General features: G+C 38.0%; 1 protein-coding gene across 1 annotated transcript in view; it reads left to right on the top strand.

The window, feature by feature from the left end:
• The window catches only part of PLXDC2 (plexin domain containing 2), a 261,533-nt gene extending 250,989 nt beyond the window's left edge, over window positions 1–10,544 (top strand). The window contains exon 14 of the mRNA XM_082298661.1: window positions 7,591–10,544. Coding sequence (XP_082154787.1) covers window positions 7,591–7,707 — 117 coding nt within the window. The 3' untranslated portion in view covers window positions 7,708–10,544. The remainder of the gene's footprint in view (window positions 1–7,590) is intronic.
• The last annotated feature ends 7,008 nt before the right edge of the window (window positions 10,545–17,552 follow it).

Below are 17,552 nucleotides of genomic sequence, written 5' to 3'. Positions count from 1 at the left end.
CCAAACATATGAAGTTCAACAAGGGAAATTGCTGGATTCTACACCTGGAATGGGGCAACCCTGGATGTACAGGCAGACTGGGGAATGAGAGGCTGGAGAGCAGTGCCAGGGAAAGGGACCTGGAGGTCCTGGTCCATGGCAGGTTGAACATGAGCCAGCAGTGCCCTGGCAGCCAGGAGGGCCAAGCGTGTCCTGGGGGGCATCAGGCACAGCATCACCAGCCGGGCAAGGGAGGGATTGTCCCACTCTGCTCTGCACTGGGGTGGCCTCACCTCAAGTGCTGGGGGCAGCTTTGGGTGCCACAATATAAAAAAGATATTAAACTATTAGAGAGTGTCCAAAGGAGGGCCACAAGGATGGTGGCTGAGGTCACTTGGTCTGTGCAGCCTGGAGGAGACTGAGGAGAGATGTCTCGAGCCTACAACTTCCTCATGAGGGGAAGAGGAGGGTCAGGCACTGATCTCTTTTCTGTGGTGACCAGTGACAGGACCTGAGGGAATGGCATGAGATTGTGCCAGGAGACATTTAGGTTGGAAAAGGTTCTTCACCCAGAGGGTGGTTGAGCACTGGAACAGCTGCCCAGAGAAGTGGTCACAGCACCAAGCCTGACAGAGCTCAAGGAGAATTTGGAAAATACTCACAGGCACATGGTGTGACTCCTGGGGATGGTCCTGTGCAGGGCCAGGAGTTGGACTCAATGGTCCTTGTGGGTCCCTTCCAACTCAGCAGATTCCGTGATTCTGTGATATGAACGTAAGGAGTGAGACATTGGGATGTCTCTTACCAGATGGACACAATGATACCATTGCCAATCATGATTACAGGAGGCTTGACAACAGCTGAATAAATTTTACTTTAGCAATTCTCTGGGAGTAAGGGATTTTAAGGAGTCTAAACTGACATTGCAATTAGGACTTCTTAACCTCAGGCAAAAATGCCTTTCTTTTGTACTCAGCTTATAGGTACAAAACTTATTAACATATGTGGACTCTGAAGCTGTAAGAACATGAGTGAATTCAGAGCTTATGTATTAGTGTCTGTGTATGTATTAATAGTAGTTAATATGTCTCACACTGAAGAGCAGTGTGGGTGTTTGTGGTTAAAAATTACCACTCTTTTGAGTTGAGGTCCTATTTTGAAGGTCACAGCTTTGGCCTTCATGTTCACACCCTCATTGGAGGTATTCTAGAGCTTTAGTTTGCTGGTTCATCTGCTTAGAAACATACATGTACTCTTAAACACACACATCACACACATGCACGTACCTATGTCTTTTTTAGTTGTTTGTTTTACTTTATCTTGGATGTTTAAGATGGATAATTTCTGGAATCTGTTTAAATGGCCACACAGAGAGTTGAACTGGTGCTATTGAGCCAGGGAGCGACCTTCCGGAAAAAGACAGGGAGGGAGGAAGAAACAAACAGCTGCAGATCTTCAGCAAATAAATAATAGTGTGTGATGAGATCCTGAAGGATGTGCCTTGACTCCTCTTGATTTAACTTAAATTTTATCTTTGCTAGTAAATTAAATAAGGCTGGGACTGTTTTTGTAACATAAAGACCAACCAGCATGAAAGGATCTGCATTCCTGTCATTTAACTCTGCCTCACTTAAAGCTGACAGTATGTACACTATAAACATGAACTGAGGATGATTTCTGAATACTGAGCCCTAGCTGGGGTGGTCTGAGAAAGCACTAATTATTGGGGTTTTTTTAATTATGAGCTGTATAGGGGATTGTATTTTGGTATGTGGAAACGTTCACTGGCACACATATCTAGCAGTAGATTTTCTTCAGATTTTGACCTTCTGCTCATCCCCTGTCTGCTTAGGGGAAGGAAATAATACTAGAAAATAATTTAAAATGCTGGAGACAGTTCTTGGTGTTTTAGAGCTCAGGAAATTATTGGACATTTCTGGCTCGCCTTTATACTTCTCTGTTTATAACAGCACATCACAAATAAGAGCCAGATTTAACATCCAGCCATGTTTTCCATGCACCATTTCCAGGTTTCTGCATTAATGTCAGAAATGCAGTGTATGTCTTCAAACAAATGAGAAATAAATAGGAGACAGATTTTTTAAAAAGGGCTTTTTTTTAAATAATTCTATCCTCAGCTGTCTAAGACAGCTGATGGAGGTCACACAGCTCTGTTCTTTTCTTCTGGGATATGGCCCATTGTTTTTTACAGGGGATTGTGCTTTTAGTTTGAAATAGGCTTCGTATGGTCATCAATTAGTTTTTGTCTGGAAGTTCAGGCTGAATTGCATTTCATGAAGATGATGATTAAAAAGAAGAGAACAGGTATCATTTTTCTCTTCTTTCAAAGTCCTGCAGTGTCCTGGCATTTGGAGTATTGTCATTGATCTCACTGTCATTGCCTAGTGCTGATAGTAAAGTTATTTTTTCCAAAGCTTATCCAGCTTAGCAGGAACCAGCAGTTCAGCAAGGGAAACTTAAATCGACCACAAGGGAGAAGCACTAAAATAAATAATCAACACTGACAATAAAAGTCAAAGGTGTAGAGGAAGGAGGCGTTCTGTTTCTCGTCCTTCAGCAGCCAGCTCCTCAGATGAACATAAGACTGCAGAAATAGTTATAAAAAGATGTTTTAAATCTCAAAAAGATACTTTAAGCAAGTGCTTCTATTGAAAAGAAAAATAAATGTAGCCAGTAAATTATTCTAATGAATCTTAAGTCAGAAGCAATCCTTATTTGAGAACAGTTTCTTCAAAATAAGAGTTTAATATGATGTCAGGCAATTGATCTTTTCTTATTCCTGGAAATATATATCAGAAGTATAGTTTCAGATATTTGTAGCCTCATCCACTTCTGACTCTGATTTGCCAAATAAATTGGGTGCTTCTAGAAGAGATTAAAACTGATGCACAAGTTTCAGGTAACTTTGAGCACAAAAATACATGTAATGGACAAGGTAATTGGTAACAGAAAGATCTTCACATCTCACAAGAAACCAAAGGCCTGACAACCGAGGTAGGTTAGCAAGTACTTAGACTAATGGGTCTTGAATAGTATCAGTTTAACATTTAGCCATTTAGTCATTTAGTAAGACCTTACTATATATTGTTTTGTTCCCTTTTTCTTAATCTCTTTTAGTAAGTCATAATAGCTTTTCTGAAGTTTTGACAATAAATCCAGAATTTGGATAGCTCCATATTTGCATATTTCCATATCATCAGAGTTAAACAGGCCTTCTTGACAAAGTGTGGTTAAAGAGTACAGCTTTTAAATAGATTTAAATGTGTTTATACTCCTGAATTAGACAAAGAAATTGGCATCAGTGGAAATGTAAGATGCAGCTTTTCATTAGAGACAGTGAACCAGTCCTCTGGAAGTTTGAAAGATTGAAATATAGAAAAAAAATCGATACGGAAGACAAAGTTGTGTCGGAGCATTCAGTCTAAAATATGCTCAATAACTTCAGCTTTTGTGTAGTTTAGTGGGAAATCAAGTTTACAAGGGCGCTCTGGAGAGTCAAGACTTGGAAAGATTGACCTTCTCATGCTAAGTCAAGTATTTATACTCATGAAAATTCGGTTTGAAAAAAGAGTGTGCACATGTCTTGATGAAACCCACTGTTCAAGTTTACTGCTGAATGGGAATGAAGAGCTGATCAATGCACAAGCACTATGGGATTTTATGCTGTTTGAAATGTACAAAGAAACTTTTGATAGTGTTTCAGAAATCTTTCAGAACAAAATGTGTGTGGCAGGGTTGAGGAAATGACAGAGGGGCAGATATTTCATTCCTGTTTCCCTTCACTGCTCTTCTGACATTGCAGATCTGTACAGAATTGTTCTCATTCCATTTTTGTGTACTCAGGGAAGGACAGAATAAGGATGGGACAGGGATAATAGAGGCTAGGATGTAAGAATATCAAATATGTAATACCTGTTGCCAAGTTCCTTCTGTCCTTTACTGGTAGAAACTTGTCTTCATGCAGATGTGTGAAAGGAAATATAAAAGCTTATAATTGCTGCAGCTAAAAAAATTTGCATTATTAAAATTGCTTTTGATGAATTACCATCTCAGATGAAAACTGTTAAGTGGCATAAATTTTAGAGATTGTGATAATGTCAGCATCAAAAACTCTCAGGAGCAGGGCATCAGTCTTCAGATACCAGTATTTCAACACAACTTTATACAACTGTCCATCCTCCTGTAACTGATCTTGTGGTATTGGTTACTGTTCAGCAGGAAATAAGATGGTCTACAGCTAGCAACCTTAAAAAAATCATAGACTATAACAGTGGAAACCATGTTCAGATCATAACTGAGTTTTATTTAGACTATATTCAATTAACTGCACTCAGAGATCTATCAAACCTTTTTTTTAACATGTCTAAAGGAGATAATATGATTTTCATGGATAAAGGAGGCCCTCTAAGGCTCAAAATTCCCTCTTGTTGAAAGATAACAAAAGAAGAAACTGGTCAAAAAGAAGAAAACACTTGGAGACCTTTCCATGCGACAAGAGTGGGAAGTCACCCCAGTTTCTACTCTTTAGTTTTAATAGGTGGAATCCCCTCTGTTTTTCCCTCAGAAGTAAGGCAAATGGTATAAATTCTGCCTCTACTGCAAGATGGATGTAAATATATTTATTTTAGTCTTTGTATTGCTGCAGGAAGTCAAACATTCTGCACAGCCACCAGCTATGGTATAGAGAGACATAATGTAGGAAACAAAAAATGTAGACTTCATTTTCCATGAATTGTCCAACTGCTAGATTTTTTTCCCCTTTTATCTTACTGATCTTCAATAGGAACTAACTTTTTTAATGTGTATCATAAATTATTTTCCTGCATCTCAACATGTTTCTTCTGCATCCTGGTCATGTAGGGTCTCAAGTGCTTTTCTCTTAATTTCATTGCTTAAAATAGTGAACTCAAGGAAGCTTCAGTCCCATGAAAAAAATGCTAGTCCTGTTTGCCTGCTTTGTAATACACTGAAGGGAAGCAGGAGTTAGAATTCTCCAGTCACAGATCAGAGGATTTCCTTTAAGTATTCTAATTCCAGAGGAAGAAACATATTTTTTCCTGCTAAAATTGGGAATTAATTAATTAAATACCCAGTTTGCTTTCTTCCAGTTTGTTTTGGGTTTGGTGGGGTTTTTTGATGTATTTTGTTGGCTGGTCTGTTTGGGAGTAGGGGTTTTTTCTGTTTTCTTATTAGTCTTCACAGAGAACAAAGAGGAAGAACGCATTAGGTATTTCCTGAGCTGCTTCAGTAACTGAAGGAACTTTGTAGCTCTCAATATCTATCAAGTTACTTTTGTTTTATTCAATTAAAGGTGAAATATTTTTACAGCTTTCAAGGGGTTACGTAAGGCAATGAATTGCTGGTTTGTCAGTGCTCTCTTTTAAAACTGTCAACCTCTCGCATGCACATAAAGAAGCTGAAATTAAACGATCACTATAAAGGGAAAATCTCACCTCAGACATGACAAGATACCAGAGAAATCTGTAACTGCAATATCAGGAAATGACCTTCAAGTCTATTGCTTTATTTCTGGAAAAACAGCTCATATTTATGTCATGTGGCTTTGTATCATTAAAACTGATACACATCTGTTCCATAGCTAATTACCTGGAAAGGCCAATTAAAAAGAGTACCACAAAATGGCATATTTAGTATCTACCAGCAGTGTAGCAAGGAAGCAGTAACTAATCATAGGTACATCTTAAAATTAAATTAGGGAGCACCTTAGTATATTAAAACCCAGCTCATCCTTACATGTCGCCATTTAACACTGTTTTTAGTTATTTTTTTCCTGCTAGTTCTCCTTTGGTTTTATGTTTTCCCTTTTCATTAGAGACCTCTCCATCAAATTCCATTCTCATTTGTACCAGTGTAAATCTGAAATAAACCCCTTACGTTTAATTGCATTATTCTTGATTTACTTTAGTGAGCCTGAGAACAGAATATGACCCTTTTTCTTTAGCAGTTACCAAACTGTCCTTCTTAATTTTGAAAACACACAAAATCAAGCTTGGGTAGAAAAAGTTTGAATAGACTAAGTTTTCTTGTTAGGAAGAGACATCCATTAAAGAAGAGAGTGTTCTGCCTTCCTACTTTGTAGGAAGGTGCTGCACTGAAAGGCCTGGGATTTTAAATTACCTGCCAAACAGAATTTAACTCTGAATGCCTCAAAAGTAACCTGATCCTGCCGCAGGAGGAAAAAGAAGCAGTTGCTTTTATGTGGTATCTTCCCAACAATGATCACTTAGGAAGACTTTGTGCTGTACTTGCAGTCAGCTGGGTGGTTTGTTGGGAACAAGATTCAGTGGCACCCCAAGATTTCTTTGGTGACTCCTGCCCAACAGCACCATGAGTCCCAGCAAAACATCATGGCTGTGGCTGTGCTATGGTCACCAACACCACCCCTCAGCAGCATTAAGTATCCTTTGTGATTGAAAGGAAGTAAAAATGGGGTATTATGGGAACAGAAAATCTAATGCAGTGTTTATATCAGAAGAAACATCATAAAGAAAAATTATTTTGCTTTTGAGCTGTCAATGAAAATACAGGCTATAACTCATTTTCATTGATTCTCCTCTCATTTTCCTGAAAAGTTTCTATATAAGTTGCTGTACCTTCTAGCCCTCCTTCCATGCAGATTGCAACTCTTGTCAGTAAAGAAAAATAAATCAGTATATTTGGCAGATAAAATTTTCAATAGGGAATAATCTTTTTTAGGAAAGCTTTTTCTTCTCACTGACTCTAGGAAGGAGTTACCCTATTTTTCTGAAAGCTATTCCCTTTGATATTATCTCAGAGTAGTCACCCAAAATCTGAGCCTTATCTGACATTCATTTGCTTGAAAATACAGATTGTTTAAAGCACTTTTCATCCCTAGAGATATCATAATAATACAGGAATTGTTTTATGTGGCCTAGAATATAACTGTTTATTTTCTCTGTTTATTAGCAGCTCTTAAAGCAGGCACCCAAGATCCTAGTGGAAATTGGTTACGACTTCTTAAGGCTCTTGTACCCAAAGCTCTTAAGAGTTTAAATAAAAATGTTGCTTCTATCTGAACCATCAAAATAAAATACTCAAGTAGAAATTATGGCACTTGAAATAGAAGGTCATTATTTTGAGAGTCCTGCATAAGCATGACAGAATTTTATCCTAAATAATTTTTTTAATTAAAGTTTCTGTCAACTCTGCCACATATTTTCCCATGGCATAGAGTATGTTACCAAATTCCTATGCAGAACTAGGAAGGAAGAGCATTGGACAGATTGGTTAGTGGATCATCAGGTCTTTATTTGACAAATCTGATAATCAACCATTTTAGACAGGAGCTATTTCATCCTCTTCATTGCTAAGAGTAGTGGTCATTATTTATGTCTTTGAGAACACCCATCACTTACAAATTTAAAAGAGGGATTAATTCCTCTGATTTTTGCTGCTGCTGAACTGTGCTTTTCTATTCCTGTAACAACTACAGGGAGTGGGGTATAGTATGAGAGGTCAAAATTGCAGGATATTGTTAGATCTTTTTATTAACAATTTATTGTAATACCCTTCATATTCTAAAAGTTTATTTTGTTATTACTGTTGTAGCGACGTCCAAGCAGATGGCCAGCAATGAAATTCAGAAGAGGATCTGGACATCCTGCCTATGCTGAGGTGGAACCAGTCGGAGAAAAGGAAGGGTTCATCGTATCAGAGCAGTGCTAAAATTTCTGGGACAGAACACCAGTACTGGCCTACAGGTGTAAGACATTTATTTTTCCTCTCTTTAAAGAAAAGGAGCCCTAAGCTGCTGTAGCCTGATAGAAAGAAGATTCTGGATAAACTTTGTCCAAGAAGAAAAACTATCTAAGATACCAGATTACTACTGCACAGTAGTTTTTGTTAGTGGACTGAGACACAATGGTTCATGCAGAACACTTGTCAGTGGACACCTACAGTGTCAGAACTATGGCACAAGTGCCATGTTATTTGCTTTAGGTATGGGGATGCACAGTAATCAGAAATATAATAAAGCTTTGGTGCGCAAGGGTATCGCCCTTTGGTTCAAGTCTTCTCTGTTATCTCAAAGACCGAGGGAAAAATCTGTATGTACCATGTCAGTGCAAAGGGCACTGATCAGTGTTCACAGGTGATTGAGAAAAGTATCTTAAGACAGGTAAAGAAGAAAAAAAGGATATTTCCAACATTTATATAGGCAGATGTGAAATACACTTTTCAATTCTAAATTAACCTACCGACCTAACTGAGTAAGTCACAACATAACTGCTTTCCAGGAGTAATGCAATGTTTCTTGTACATTGCTGATTACTAGCCTGCTAAACAACACATGATACACAGATTGGTAAGAACTGAAGACAACAGAGAATTTTCAAGATGGTGAAATTATTTCTGGGAGTTCACAATGACGTTGGGCTGATTTTCAGTTTCAATGTTCTCTAAGAAATTAATTATCAGGTTTGTTTTAAGGTGTATCTTTCATTTCTCAGCAGTAGGTTGAAGTAAAGGCAACAGATCATTTTAGCTGCCAGAGAGCTTATGGACCATTTCTTAGGCAATGGGGTAAGAAAAAAAAGATTTAAAATGAATGGATTTCTATTCTTTGCCATTTCATTGTGAGTCCTTACTGAGAAGCACCATAGACTTCAATGCACCCCTTCCAGAGATTCAGATTCAAGTGTTATTGAACCCTGCTGATTCATACAGTGGTTTCGTTTAATGCACATAGTAGTTGCATAAATATATATATAAATATATTTTTTTTTATAGCTAACACAAGGCGGGTTCTTGTGACTGTTAAGACAGCATTTTTGTCATCCAGACAAAGGAAATCAATTGCATTACTGCATATTTCCACTGAGTTGTAAAATAATCCTTAATATTAGAATATTTTTATGTTGTGTAGGGAAGGTGGTTCATGTAGTTGCAGTGCCATAAACTTTCTGCCTATTGGAACCATTCTTTCTGTAAAATTGACCCTTTCCCTCCCTGCACAGGGAAAGACAACACTATAAATTCACACCATCAAAAACAGTTACTCCTTTCAGGGAAGGGGTTAATAAACAAGGAAACCCAGAGCTTCCCTGAGGAGTGGAAACCTAAATGCTTTGATGATCTGGGCCTGACCTATTGAAATGTAAAATTCAGGTACTGCATGTACATTTCATAGCAGTCATCGACTATCAATTTTTTTACATACTGTGCAAGGCACTTGAATGATTTTAAAGTGAGCTATACAACATTTGTGGTTTTGGATTTTCAGCAATTTTAAAAAGTTGTAGATACCACCTTAATAGTACAGTTACTTATATTTCTTGTTGATGCTTGTATGGCCTAAATTTGATTACTTAATGCTGATAAAAAGAAGAGAGCAAACATGATTTTTGTTACTTTGTTCAGTAAATACTACAATAATGTATTTTCTGTATTCTTTTATTTTGGGTAACACACTTTTATTTTCATCTGGTTTAAATCATCTAGCATGAGATTGAGACTGTTCAAAAACTACCTGGTATTAATCTGAAGGTACTAACAAACACATTGTCTTGAAGCCTGGTGAAAAACCTGCAGCAAGTAGTCATTTCAATTTGTGTGGGTCTGCTGAGCCCTTTTTCTAATAGGCTGGGGTTAAATTGCAGGCTGTTAATTCTGATAGCAATAACCAAATGTATGCACATATATATGGTGACACTCATTTTTATTAAATAAAAAGGTATCAGTGCACATCGTTTAGGAATGTATTTGGTGTGCAATAATTATCCTCAGTGTTTCTGGGAATCCTGGAAGTCATCAGCTAGGGTTCATTGGCCAAAAGAAGCAATTGTAGAGCTTCTGGGATACTGTTTGAAATAATTTTTATTTCAGAGCACATCTTTTCAAGTTATACTAAGAAATTTACAAAAATCTACATAGTAATGCGATAAGTTCAAGGGATATTTCATATAAGTAAAGAAGATTTATATTATTATGAATTTACAGGTCTGCTCTTCATCTGATTCACTCATATTTTTACCCAGGTATGTAATACATGTCACACAGTGGAGCTGACAGAGTATTTGTAATAAGACATAAGACAAATATGACAACAATTTTAAAATCTGGTATTTTGATTACTTTTGGTTTAAGGCCCTCTTTCACAGCTGAAGGATGTTTGTTAGTATTTGCAGACTAACTCACATGTTATACTTCTTCATAAAACAATAGCAATTTTTTTTTCATACTTTGTCCACTCACATACTTTGGTGGGAGATTTCACTGGTCTGCGGGGAGCACCATAGTATAGTTCTTCAGATTTTTACCATGATGTTATATGCATTGGATTATAACATGAGGAGTTGCTGGGTTTACTTAATGAGATTGATAGGCATATGCTTATGTCTGATAAGGACTGCTATCTGAAGAGAAACGCTCCTGCGTACTAATGGATGTATAGTGTCTCATTAGTGTCTGCTTTGATATATTCTGTGGTATGTTCTATTTATCCCAGTAGGCAAAAGTTAATTAAGTAATCGGTTGCTGTTTTGTAATTCCATCTGGTTTTCTAATTTTTTAATAATTAAAATTGCCACATTAAAAATTATACAAACATTAATCTAGAGGTGTGATAAAATATTGATATTAACTGAGAATCCTGATCTTATATTTTTATAAAGCAGCAGGTTAAATTGATTCAGACCAAAAAAATTTCATGTAACCCTCTCTCAGAAATCCAGCTGAAATGTTAGTCAACAATTCATAAATTTCCATCCAAGTGTCTGAAACAGTGGCTTCACTAGCATTCCCAGTGGTCCTTCATTTGAATCTAACTCAGAAAAATGCTTGTTTACAGTCATTTATCCCAACAGTTATTTTAACTCTTAAACTTTCCTATAAATGTATGTATCTAATACTATTTAATTATTGCAAGATCTCTCACATTTTTTTCTCATTATTTTCCATTTTAGCATTAACTGTTCCATAATGCCTAACATTCAGTGCTCTACTTCAGCTCATCCTATTCCACAAAGAAATAGGAAAATTTGAACTCTCAGGACTCAAAGCACATTACTAAGTAGCTTTTAAATCTCATTAAGATGAAACACTAAATCAGATATTTATATGTGTGTGATATATATATATATGTATATCACACATAGAAAATGTTGAAAAAAGACCCTAGCATTTCCAAAATTGTATTCATATACTAAGAAATTGTGGAATTGCTGAAGAAGTAGAATTTCATTCCCATGTGCTTAATTATAATAACGTGATCTTATGTAATTGTTTTCTCTGTTTCTCAGTGCATCCTATGGTGTATTGGAGTAAGAAAAGACAGATTCTTCACAAGAAACAGCTGTTCCATATCTTTTCTCCTCCTTGCTCAAATTTTGTTGCACTTTATTGCATACCATCCATAGCCTATTCAGAAGACTTTATTTCTCATGGACTTTTCTTCCTTACCCATCAGCATTATACTTGAGGGATGTACCTTGATTTATTTCTGCTCTGAGCATTCCTGTGAAGGGAGTCAATTTTCCAGAGAACACCATCTGAAACAGTTCTTTTTCTTATAATCACGCTTCTCATTCTCTACAGCTTCTGCTGCAAATGATATAGATGTCTTGAAAGTAACAACCTACTTCAATGCAACATTATAATTTAGCTTCAGATCAAGCTCATCTTTACAACTAATACGTGTGCTGGAATTCTGGGAGAAAAGATAATACATCACTGTATTTTACAAAATTTTGGAAGCCAAATTAAATTTTCACAAGCTGAACAGAATATTTGACTTTGCAAACCACCATTTTTCTTGGTCAACAGAGTTCAAACCATAAAAACTCACTACATGAATACCTGAGACATCTGAGTAGTCAAGCCATTAGTTTGCCATCCAAATGTGGAAGCAATGAAAAAGGAAGGGGTGAGCATGGAAGAGATATTTTCTGTAAAGTGAAAAGAGTTCCAAGGAAAACAAGAGAATATGTCTATGTTCTATTAGAGAACCTCTTGGATAAGCAAAAGAAACTGTAAATTGTAACATAAATCATTTCATTTGTATAGAATCTCTAAACAAGGTTCTGCAAGCAGTTGTCAGGAGCTGGCAGATATTCACAAAGTAGGTGGGTAACTAGAGCATTCAGAGTACCCCATGTTGTATCATGTTCCAATTCACAGATCATCAAAGGGAATTTTGACTTTGAGGGCATACAGTGGAGAAAGCAATGGCTGTGTTATTATTTTCGGGTGCCAAGCAATGAAGCTTTGTATAAAGACAAGATTTGACATTCACCTAGAAGATATCTCAGCTGGACAAAGTCATAGTGCCTATGACCACAGTATTAGCCATTAGGACAGGAGTTGGAATAGAGCACAAATTTGGCTCAGATCAATATTTTTGATCTTGGGGAATTTATTCCTTCCAGTGAGTAGAAAGAGCAGCAACAAGCACTGTTATTCAGAGTAAGATCATTGGAATCCTTGCACATGTGCCTCTGCCTTCTTGCAGAGCGTTGCTTGAAGCTTGAAGCCTAAAATTCTCCAGAAATAAATGTTACTGACCAACAGGGTAGCATTAACCCTAATTCTCATGTTTTAGACAGAGATTTCAAGAACTGATACCTGCTACTAATTTCTTTATGGATGTAATGGTAAATTTGGGTTTGAGTGTTGGAGTTTTCTTGAGTAGGAGAGGGAGAAGGGAAAAATGAGGAAGGGAAGGAATTTCAGTTTTCCCATATGCTCTAAAGGTGCAGCAAGAAACCTTATGTACAGCCTTGAGAGCATTGATACTATGTGCCAGTGGCACTGACTGAAAACACATGAGGTCTTCCTTCATGTCCAGCTCAATAATTTAAAAATTTTAAAAATTCATAGAACCACTGGCTTCTGTCTAAATCTACATGAGTCCATATTTCACCTCATGGACAGTTTATGTCACCCCTTAGGGAAAAAAGGCTTGAGCCACAGGCAGCATTTTGAGGTGGAACAGTGTGCCCATAGTGTTTCATCAGAAGCCAAATATGATAAAGCAAGATCCATCTTGCATAGAACTGAGAGAAACAAATCAGTTTAACTTTATCAGAGCAACCAATATTCCTGTGTCTGGAGCACTGATAAAATATTCAAATCTGTGAGCTGATTTTACTTGATTTAAATAGTATCATAAATATAAAGCTGTCGTTTAACTACCAGTTTATTGTAAAATCTTAAGTGATTTTCTTGACTTTAAAATTTTTTATGGAGAAGAAAACAGTTGAGCATGCCAAGTAGAATAAAGTATCTTTCTGACAGGAACAGAGTCTCATCTCCTGATGCAGTTCCTTCCTGATTAGAATAGTTGCTCCCCTGTGAACAACTCATTTTAGTGGATCTCATGCTGACTCCACAGTCTTTCTCAGGACATTTCACATTTTTTAAAACACTTCTCTTTCTCTTCCAAGATTTTTCAATACCTATCTCCTGCCTTACTCTTTTATTCTTTGGTTCTTCACCTCTGACTTAACTCTACATTGTTACTGCTTTGCTTTCTTGCACTCCTTTAAGCTCTGACTTAGGTGTCATCATGACCACTTTTGGTATCACTCAAAATAAGCCTCTATCTGAAAAAAGCTCCACTTTATTTTTCCTCTGTATGTGGGTTCTGGTTAATAGAACTATTTGAAGGTAAATTTTCCTGTTATTGACTGGATTCTGTCCACATGAATTAGCAAGCTAAATGCTGAATCTCTTGGAAACTTTTTGCTTAGACATTTTGGTCAAACAAACTACTGGTCTCTTCAATGGAAAACTTTTCCCAGATATTTTTTTTTAAAGCAGCAAGAGGACTTTAAAAGACATACCTCAAGACATTACTCTTAATTACATCCATTTAACTAAGCAGATAATTTTACCCAATTAATTAATATAGATGCCTGTTTTCTCTGTGGTCTCTGGGAAGATAATGTTTAGGAATATTAATTAAATTCTTCCCATGCAGTTTGCATTATTTCCTTTGGTGTAACTCTTACTTGAAAAACAAAAATTAGCTATTTTGTTAATTGGTAATATTAGCTTGAAAGAAATTTGTTTTATTAACTGCTTGAGTGGCACAATGTTTCGCCAGCCATCTAGAAGCTGTTAGTACGAAATATTACTTGTTCCCATCTAGCTTTGTTTGGACTGATGATTTTATTACCAGACCTGTTTTTTCAGTTTCAATAAGAGTCAAATTTTGGTTTGGGTAGCAGCAAAAGATACCATAATCTGAGTGTCAGATTTGACTACGCATCAGCAATATTGTCCTTTATTAAAGATTTTCACCTTCAAACTTTCCAGCTCTGACCTACCTACGAGGATGTTGGGATTTCACCACTGTTTTAGTGACAAGATGAAGCTTTCCAAAAGAAAATGAAAACGTGGGCATTTTCACAAAGACCTGTTTCCAGGAGGAATCCTCATCCTGGAGAGATGAGTCTGGCAGTCTAGCTTACAAACAGAGTGTGACTGAAAACAACTCTGTAAAACATAAACTAAGTGTAGCTGTACTATCAATGGATGAAATTACTTCCAGCTGGGGCCTGACCCCTTGTAGTGGTTTGGTCCAAAATACTTAGTACTGTTTACCTTCTGTGAGATAAGAATTAGGAGAAAAGCAAAGCAGGCACCAAACTTGAAAGAATATGAAGAAGTTTATTAATAGACCTAAAATAAGGAAAAAGAAAAGAAGAAAAAAAAAAAAATCATACCACACCTTCAGAAACTTCTTCTCCCCCCACCTTTCTCCCTTCTCCCACTGACAGTGTAAAAAGACAACCCTTGAGATGTTCAGTCTGTTTACCTCTTCCATAATAACCTTGTTCAGTCCATTTAGGAAGAGGAGTCTCTCTTGTCCATGCTATGGAGAAATTATCACAACGAGACAGCTGCGCAGGTTTGTTCTCTGCTCACATGTGAGTCCCTTCCCACGACTTGCAGCTTTTCCCACAACTGCTTTCAAGGGTCCAATCTTGAGCTACTGGGCTACAATTTTAAGGTTGAGCCATTCAGAAACAAAAGTTCTCTTCACCCATCTCTGGGAGCATTTCATCTCTAAGAGCAGAAGCCCTCCTCCTTCCCTGGGAGCAAAGGGTCCTCCTCATCTTCATCTCTAGGGCTATCTCTGGGAGCATCTCTAGGAACTGAGGTTTTCTCCTTTCCCATTTGAAGCAAAAGTCCTCATCGCTTCCATCTCTCCCTGTTCAAACTTCTCATGAAATTACAGCTGCGTCAGCATCTACCTATCTCAGTGCAGGTGCTTTTGCTCACAAGTACAAGTTGAACACTCGACCCCCCCTGCCTTCATGAAATTACAACGGGTACTCTGATATATCATAGATTTACAACAGAATTTCAGCTTTAAGCATCTCCTCTTTCTCCTCCCTCACGTTTTCAGCTCTTCACAGCACTAAAAGGGTTAATCTCACCTAGGCCTTGCAGCTGGAATTTTGCTTATTGCTGTTGGTCACATGATTTTTGCCAGACAGCAGGGCAGCTTCAGCTGAATCTTTGGCTGCAGTGGAGAAGGGGAGCTGTGGCACTCTGGCTGCCCCCACAGCGGGGGGGGGGGGGAGGGGACAGAGGGGAGGGTGAAGCAGGGCCCATCGGCCCTGTTTTGTCTGTATTCAAACTGGCCAGCTGATAGGTTCTGTCTGGTCATAGAGGAGCTGTAAACACCCCTTTGCAAGAGCATCACTTCTGGGACTATGCTTTGCTAACCCATGACACCCCTCCACAGCCCCACTCCAACATGGGCTGTGGGCAGGATGAGGGCAGGGCAGGGGATGCTTGAAGGACTGCAGGAGCTATTCCTGCTTGGAAAGAAAAGAGGCAGTGGCACCTCGCTAAGATTTGCACTCTCCATAAAAAGAAAGTGACCTTGTGCCAGCCTCTGCCTTGTCAGTGCTGAGCACTAGCCAAGGATCTCCTCAGCAACCCCGTGGGGTCATCACTGCAGAGTGAGCACAGCCTTCGCTCTGTGCAGGACGGCCTCCTGCAGCCATGCACACACAGGTTGCACACCCTCACACTCACCTGCTCTTTCCAGGCTGTCAGCCATATCTTTTGAGTTTCAAGTGCTTTCTCAGAGCAAGAGCACTCTGTTACCATAAAAGATGACACAAGTTGTTTCACTCTGTATCTCTGCAGCACGCTTTGCGTCCTGAGGTGAGGACCTGACAGATCTCCTCCCAGAACTCTGTCCTCCTCACCTGAAGTACAGGTGAGCATGTCAGTGAAAGGTCACAAGTGCTCAGGGGTTATCTTGGCTTGCAGATTTCTGCCTAGAGGGAACCAGACGTGACAAGAAACCTGGGGAGTGATTGCAATCTCTTAGATAAGATCAGATACTTAAAAATTTTGGTAAGGATGTAAATTTCCCAGTCTAGAGGTGTCATTGGAAATTGTAGAAGTAGAAAGCAGTTTCAGGTTGTGTCTTTGTCTGAAATATACAGTTAAATCAGGGATGCTGGATTCCCACAATCAGTAATATGCAGATTTTCAGACATAAGCTGCTATTTTACTCACAACAGACTGGGCATAGGACACACTTGCCCATTTATGTTGTCATTTTTCATCATTGTCATCCTCAGGAATCCAGTTAACCAATATATAGATTTAGGTATACATTTCCTTGGAAACATTTTCTTAGGAATTTAGCTCCTGGAGCTGATGTGGGAAAGCTCTGCATCACAGTATGCTGCTCCCTAACTTGCTAGGTGCCTTAGGAGAGGTAAAGCATTCCTGCAGGATGCTGAGCTATCTGTGATGAGCGTCATGAGCAATAAAGAACATACAGACACATATGCATTAAGAAAAGCCAAACTTTTCTCCCTGCTGCAGAACAGGAAATCCTGAGCAAGACAATAATTAAATCAGATGAACCCTTCACTGCAGAAACCGTGAAGTGTTGTGTGGAGGCTAGTCTAGCTGTTTTCTATTCTAATGGTTTAGAACAGTCACCTTGTACTTTGGGAACTAAATGATGTATGGAGTTTTTATTTGCCTAGTCCATGTCTTCTCTCCAGCCACTGCCTATTGCAGACTGGAAATCTGTCAGCTTTTCCACTTCTAAGATAATGTATAAACAACCCAAGGTTTATAGACACAGTTGTTTTAGTAAAAGTTCTGTCACCTGTCTCTACATTGAATAATGATGCTTTGGCTTAGAGAAACTCTGAGCTTTGTGTTTTTGTTCCTTCTTTCTCCCTGGAGTGAATATTAGTAGTTGTACAGCATTTAGAGAGCTCGGCTGAAGTACTGCAAATGAATGTCAATTGTTTAGTGTGGTAATGGGAAAAGAATGAATAAAACCATGCTCAAAAAAGAAATACTCCTCATCTGATTTACTAACACTCGAATATTTTCACAAAAATTATTGTGGAATGATTCTGAGTATTAAAAAGAGGGCAGTACATTTCATCTGAATAAAAGAGAAGTTGTCTTTCATTTTCCATGAAGCTATAATCATAGTCAGCAGCTCAAAATATGAATAAAAGGCAAACCTTTTTTGTTAGCTTTCAATATATGAATGTCTACTGGATTGATAGCATTAGTGT

This window comes from Coloeus monedula (assembly GCF_965178545.1).
Source record: "Coloeus monedula genome assembly, chromosome: 1".
Lineage (NCBI taxonomy): Eukaryota > Metazoa > Chordata > Aves > Passeriformes > Corvidae > Coloeus > Coloeus monedula.
The sequence above is the reverse complement of the archived record's forward strand: the minus strand, read 5'-3'. Positions and strand labels throughout refer to the sequence as shown.